At 31.2% G+C, this 7,364-nt stretch overlaps 1 protein-coding gene and 1 non-coding gene across 2 annotated transcripts; one reads left to right on the forward strand and one right to left on the reverse strand.

Moving 5' to 3' along the window:
• Positions 1–674: 674 nt before the first annotated feature.
• Positions 675–2,948, forward strand: LOC136224951 (endochitinase EP3-like). Its single transcript, XM_066013376.1, has 2 exons — positions 675–1,142; positions 2,409–2,948. Exons 1-2 carry the CDS (start codon positions 719–721, stop codon positions 2,813–2,815), a joined length of 831 nt encoding a protein of 276 aa, XP_065869448.1. The 5' UTR covers positions 675–718; the 3' UTR covers positions 2,816–2,948.
• A 3,654-nt stretch (positions 2,949–6,602) lies between these two features.
• Positions 6,603–6,714, reverse strand: LOC136225333 (U5 spliceosomal RNA). The gene has a single exon (XR_010687052.1). It is a non-coding gene; the product is annotated as a U5 spliceosomal RNA (small nuclear RNA).
• Between the last annotated feature and the right edge of the window lie 650 nt (positions 6,715–7,364).

Raw genomic sequence — 7,364 nt, forward strand, 5'->3', positions numbered from 1 at the left:
AGAGTTTAGAATTACTAAGGAGTACGTTATAGAAACGCAAAAAGTATGTATTATCCAGTTGTTGGTCATTCATATTTCAATGGATTAATTTCACCATTTTGTTTTTCAATACATTACATTTCTCTTTTTATCATATTAAATCTTATAGAAAGTCAAATTTGAATTTAAAATTCAGTTCATATAGTGTTATTTATTTGAAAATAATTATATATATATATATATATATATATATATTGTTATTTATTTAATATGTGTTTGAAACTTATATTTTTAACAATTTGAAAATAATTATATATATATATATATATATATATATATATATATATAATGTCGATAAAGTATAAAAAAGTATATTTTAAACTATTAAAAAATACAACTTTAGATATAGATAAAATGAATAATGTTTCTTTCAACTGAACTAATTTTGTAGCAAGTAGGTTTAATGTGATAAAAGAAATTTTTTAATAAATAATTATAAGCTTAATATTTTGAAATACAAAATCAGAGCTCAATCCACCGTAATGTCAGTTTTGGTCTTCTATAAAGTGTGACAATTCGTATAAAACAAAGTTAAGGGACACAAAAATAAAAGTTGACCAATTACAAGTACCAAAATATTACTTTGCCAATCCACTTGACAACTCAAACTTTCTATAAAGTCCTTGTGCTCCAATCTCTATTCTCATCCCACTCTGCTCTTCCCAATTTCCTTCTAAAAATGGCAGTTTATAGCAAAACCATAAATCTATCAATAACTATTGTCTTAGTAGGAATATTCCTAGCCGGAATCGTACCGGAAAATGCGGTAGCTCAGAACTGCGGGTGCCCTTCGGATCAGTGCTGTAGCCGATGGGGTTTCTGCGGTACAACCGATGAATACTGCGGAGCCGGGTGCCAAGAGGGACCTTGTACTCCTGCTTCTCCGACGAACGATGTTTCCGTCGCTGATGTTGTCACTACTGGATTTTTTAATGGGATAATTGATGTAGCTGATGCTGGCTGTGCCGGAAAGAATTTCTACTCTCGAGATAGATTTCTTGAAGCTTTGAATTCGTATCCTAGATTTGGTAGAGTTGGTTCTGTCGATGATTCTAGGCGTGAGATTGCTGCTTTCTTTGCTCATGTTACTCATGAAACTGGACGTAAGTTTTCTCTTTTATCTTCTCTGATTTTATTGAGAAATTCGTGGTGAAGCTCTTAGCCTAGTGATTGAGAGCTTACCTATACATTGGGAGGTAATGGGTTCGAATGACATCCGGGTCTGGTGGGGATTTTTCTTTCTTCTTTAATGTAATGTAAGAGCATTGCGCAAATTTTTTTTTTAAAAAATTTTCTTGAGAAATTCTATCAATATTTCATTTTCTTGCATACATCCATATAGTAGTGAGGCTTCTAAATTTTGTTGTTTTTACATGTTGGGTATTGAATTCTGAATTATTAACAAATTTTTAAATATTTTTTTCGTCCAATCATTTATAAATTATAAACTTTAGACTTTTCAAAATCTAGAATTTAAAAAATCAATGGCTCATTAAGTTTAAGGGTTGACATTTATTTATATACTTTAAGTTCACAAAGAATTAAGGACTTTTTTGTTTATTTGAAAAAAAATAGAATTATTAAATGTGTAAAATGAAAGAAATAGGGACTAATTTAAAATATAGACTTAATATATTAGGAGCCCTTTTACTTTTCCATATTATCTGGTTGGCATTAGCTCCATGAACTTGTTTAAAACGTGTCATTATCCTTCTAAATCCGTTTGAGAAAATAAAAAGAGATTTTAACAAGTTAATCCAAGCAAGTTAAGAAGCTAATAGATCATCATAACCATCTTAGGGACCAAGAAGTCACTTTGAGCAAGTTCAGGAGTCAGTATAGATAATAGTAAGCAAGTTTAGAAGTTTAAGAGCATGTCTCATGTTAACTATTAACTAGCTATTTGACTTTTTAAAATAATATAAAATATGGTAAATTATAAAATTGGTTCAATTTAGAAATTCATTTACATATTTAGACTTATTATAGTATCTCTACACACTCTCAAATTAGATTTTTCCAAAACAGCTTTAGTATATATATTATTATCTCTTAACCAGACCTTTCAATTCACTCTATGCGAAGAAGTATTACAATTTTTGTAGGTGAATTTTCTATGAGATTTTTTCGTGCGATTTCATTGATAAAGGTCAGAAAGAATGAGCGGTTAGGATTTGAACCCTACTCCAGGACTCGTTCTAATACTCTGTAATAGCATATGAAAAATCTAATTTATCCAAAAGTTTTAGCTAATTCAAAGAATAATTTTTCTTATTACCTCTAACTTCAGTTTGGTGCTTTAATCCTTGTTTGATTATATTATATATAAGATTTGATTTGATGAAACTGATGACAAGTTACTTGAACAGATTTCTGCCACATAGAAGAAATAGATGGTCCATCCAAAGACTATTGTGACGAAGACAACACACAATATCCATGCAACCCTAACAAAGGGTACTATGGGAGAGGACCAATACAACTATCATGGAACTTCAACTATGGACCTGCCGGAGAAAGCATTGGTTTCGACGGAGTAAACATGCCGGAAACCGTCGCTAATGACCCTATAATTTCATTCAAGACAGCTTTGTGGTATTGGATGAACTCCGTACAACCTGTTATAGGTCAAGGATTTGGAGCTACAATTAGAGCCATTAATGGTGCTCTTGAATGTGATGGTGGAAATGCTGCAACTGTTCAAGCTAGGGTTCAATATTATGTTGATTATTGTGACCAATTTGGTGTATCTCCTGGTGATAACCTCACTTGTTAATTTATTATCATTTCAACTAAATAGATAATTATTAGAATTCATGTTTCAGTATTCACTTAATAAACATTTGTCATCTACCATTTTTTCTCGTGAGAGATAATAATAAAAGCTATTATTAAGTTTTTCTTTCAAATAGTTCATCAACATTGTATTAGAGCCTTTTATACCAAATGGTCGAAGAGTTCAAATCTTAACAATCATATTAATTGGTAAATTACAACACATGATAAAATCAACATGTATTGTATGGGCTTTAATCTCAATAAACATTTGCTTGACGGATGTCTGATGATGAGGGAGAATGCGGTGGTGAGGGAAGGCTGAGAAGAGTGGCGAAGGGAGAAGGCTGAGGAAAAGTTTTTCCATCTTAAACCATGCTGCCTAATGCCTCCTAGCTAATAGAGGAATTTTAAGCATCTGAATGATTTTGAACTGTGATGGGCCAAAAATGATCAGTATATATAATGGGTCATGTATATTTAATTAATCCATTTAAGTTTTAGAATAAAATAGTTGTGGAGGTATAAAATTCAAGTAAATAAATCGATATTTTGCAGTGACACATTTACGGATGCTTTTAGTTCAAATAGTTCGTTAACCTCGACACCCCTTATTCTTGATTGCGGGTCAAAATGGTTACACGGGCTCAAACCAGCTCTCTAAAATAACAAGTTTCCAGTGCCTAGATTGGTTAAAAAGTTCTGGAGTACCTTTCCGGATGCAAGCTATGGAGGAAGAGTACAACGTGTTACTCACGAATGGATATAAATTTATTATAACGAACAAGAAAGGACTTCGTAAAGAATAGTAGAGTGACATGAAGAAAAGAAGTTGTCCCGGGATGGGAAAGAAGTGTTGATTTTTATTGCCAAAAACCTTTTGGTGAGGAGCTGGATAGCTTTTGACACAAATACAAATGGAATTAATTGGTTGGGTTGGAATAAGATGTGATATGGTATGAAATATGAGAATGGTCTTAGACATATAAGCCCAGTCCATTATTTCATATATCTGGTCAGTCCATCCAGTTATGAAGGGTCTTTTTGTGGAATTAACAATGAGGAAAGATCTTCTTATTCCAAATTACATGCTCAAGTCATTCTAGTACGGAAATATAGTTTCTGGACCAATCAAGAAGTGATACGTGTACAAAGGCACAAACACAAATGCCCATAAATAGCACAGAAATCAGGAAGACATGTACACAATTCGATAACTACTTTCACTAAATCCTTCATAGATTACGTATTCCATGTACTAATTTAGACATCAGAGAGGGTTTGCCTTCCTGTGTGACGGTTTTCGGTTTTCTTCCTTCTTAAATGATCAGAAACTCATTATAGAAGATATTCCAATATCAAGATGTAATTCAATTTCTAATATAATATATCTTATCCTTTTCATAAACAACCAAAATAATAAAATTACCTTACAGAAATGAGGATAATTTTCTTCCTCATCTTTAACCCATGAAAATGGATATTGAGAATTTTCAGTACTTAATAAAGCCCAACCCAATAGTATAATAGATATGAGTATTAGTCATCCCAACAAGCCTGCTCAAGATCAACACAATCACCATAACATTATAAATTCAGATGTTCAGTATTTTAGAGGCTTTATTTTCCATTTTTTTTACGAATCTAAAATTAATAAATAGAAAATTTAATTGCCTTCAAAAAAATAAAATATTTAATTAATTCTTGATTGGAGTAAAAAGAACTAAATAAGGGTTAAATTTTTGGACAATTTATAGATAACGAAACAGTTAGCATTTTATATTATTGTGAGATAATGTACAAATTTAAGCCTATAATAATTTGAAGAAACGGAATACAATCTTAAACCTACATTTATCAGACAATAAAATTTCAAGTTTCCTTGATAAAAAGATGAGTTTTTTTAATAAAATTGTAGATTTTCTGTTGATAAAAAAATATATCTTTTGTTAATAATATTCAGAATCGCACCATCTGATAAATGTTAAATTTAAAATTGTACTATTTTACATATAGTAACTAAATCCGATGGTTGGCAAAAACTATATAGTTAAATTTGTAACTTATTCGTATTATTGTCAAAGAAGAAGTTGTAAAGTAGCATAATAGAGAGAGAAGGTCTCCCTTCTCTCTAACCTTATCACTTTCCCTCTTGTTTCTCATCCGTCGCCGACGCCCTCTCCTTCTCTTCTCCTCCTTCTTTCTGGAAAATATCAGTTTTTTTCCTTCTTTTCCATCTTCCTCGTAACAAAGCCCAAGTTATCTCTATCAAGTTGAGGAGGAAGAAGGAAGCTTGTCTTCCTTCTTCCTCCTCCCCCTGTCTTTGTTTTTCTTTGTGTTAGTTGTTTTCTTTTGGTGTGTATCAGTTTATTTTAGTTGGATATATATTCTATCCGATCTCTAGATCCGTTTGAAATACATCTGTTGTTTAAGACTCTTGTTTTTGTAACCTTTTCTGTTGTAGCAAGTGCAGAAAAGGTAGATCTTATCCGTAGATCACTAGATCTACGTGGTTGCAAAAGAAAGGACATAGATCCGAAGTTTCAGAATGGTTCAAAGCATGAAGATTGGACTACCGTTGTTCTGCTGCGTATCTGGGATTCCGATAAATATATGCTTCAACGTTTTTCTATTTTAGTTGTACCTTTAATGGTATTTTTTGCTATTCGTAGTCTTTTTCTTGCTCTTCGTAGTCTTTTTCATGCCCTTGTGATTCTTGTATTAGGCTTAGCCTATATGTATGTGAGGTTTTATTCCTTACTATTGTCATCATGTACTATCAATCTTATATTTTAACGAAGTTTTAGCATTTCCTATCCCAAAAAAAAAGTTGTAAAGTTTAAAGTCCCGTTAAGATTAAAAAAATGTTAATATTATCAACTTCCCATCTCATTTTAGCAAGTTGATTTTTTATTTTCTATATATTGCTATTAAATACAAATAATAGATAATAAATACTTTTAAAATAATTTAATAGCAATTAATTGAGGCGTAATACACAAATAACCCCCTGAACTTGTTCAAATATTGTAACTGTCCTTCCAACTTTCAATTGTAACAACTTACCTTTCAAACTTGTCCAATTGTAAAACATAACCCCTCAAACTTGTCCAATTGTAAAACAGAACCTCAAATTGCTGACATGACTGCAATTGAAGAAACACGTGAAATACAAAAGCTGCAACACTCGTAGAATGTGATAATCAGATCTTTGGACCTAAAAAAAATCAGTATTTAAGTAACCAAATCCCCAATTCTTCAACTTATTCTTCAACCTAACGGTCTTCTTTTTGTTATTCCTATTCGTTTTTTAGTAATTTTTTTATTCAAAGTTTTGGGATATTATTGGGGTGAAAATGTGTTTATGTGGAGAAATAGCTCCATTAAAGATTTCATAGTGTGATACAAATCCGAGGAAACGTTTTTACGATTGCTTCAAGTACGGGGTAAAAAAAAATCCAATTTAGGGTTATGTTTTACAATTGGACAAATTTAAAAGGTAAGTTGTTACAATTAAAAGTTTGGAGTGACAGTTGCAACATTTAGACAAATTCAAAGGTTATTTGTGTATTAGACCATTAATAGATAATAAATATTTTTGAAAATATTTCTATTCCCGGAGTAATATTCCCAATTTTCCTTTTCAATAGTATCAATTGATAATTACTGTTAAACTAAATATTTAATTTTTATATAAAAGTTTTGGATCAGAGACTTCCTAAATAAGGCCAATACTTGTAATTTACAAATTCCAAAATTTACAAAACTAGTTTTATTGGGAGCAACTCAAAGACAGAATTACCCCTCCAAAAATAAGCGTATGCCGCTTTGAGCTGCAATCTCACGGTAGTCTTTAGTAAAAGGCGAAAGAATAGTTCGCTTTGTGATTACAGCGCAGCTCCGTGCATTCTCATCCAATCCCAAGGTTAATTATATACTGCAACTGCTTCGGCTTATTTTAACTTTGTTCTCGATGTGGGACGGCAACTTCCCTATTCCCTTTGTTTCACACTAATTACAATCTGAATGCTAAACTATTTTGACCCAACTTTTTATATGTCTTGTGAAATTCCATAGACTTTAGCAACCTTTCTCTTAATTACATGATAATCAATGAATTTAGTTTGGATAAACCTATAATTAAGTTTCTAAACTTCTATGATTTTAACGATTCAGCCTGGTCATTTATTTTTTTAGTTCTTAACTTTAATTTTTACCGTCACTGTTCTTATTACTCTAATGTGTATACTTTTTGCATCTTATACTTACCCGGTAAGAATCAATAAATAAAATAAAAAATATTACAAATTTAACAAAGTATAAATTTAATAAATCATCTATCTAAAAACTGAAAAAATTAAACCTTAATTAATAAGAATAAAGTAACTTAGTGGTGTCACTCAATGGTTTAAAAACAAAAGATTAAGGTTCAAATCTCAAGTCTTACATCTAAAAAATAATGATATTTATTAGTATATAAAAAAGTTATGACGGGTACCGGGTATCCTAGGGGGTATTCTCATACCCGTCCTATTACCCTAACGGGTAAT

Source organism: Euphorbia lathyris, chromosome 3 (assembly GCF_963576675.1).
Source record: "Euphorbia lathyris chromosome 3, ddEupLath1.1, whole genome shotgun sequence".
NCBI classification, from domain to species: domain Eukaryota; kingdom Viridiplantae; phylum Streptophyta; class Magnoliopsida; order Malpighiales; family Euphorbiaceae; genus Euphorbia; species Euphorbia lathyris.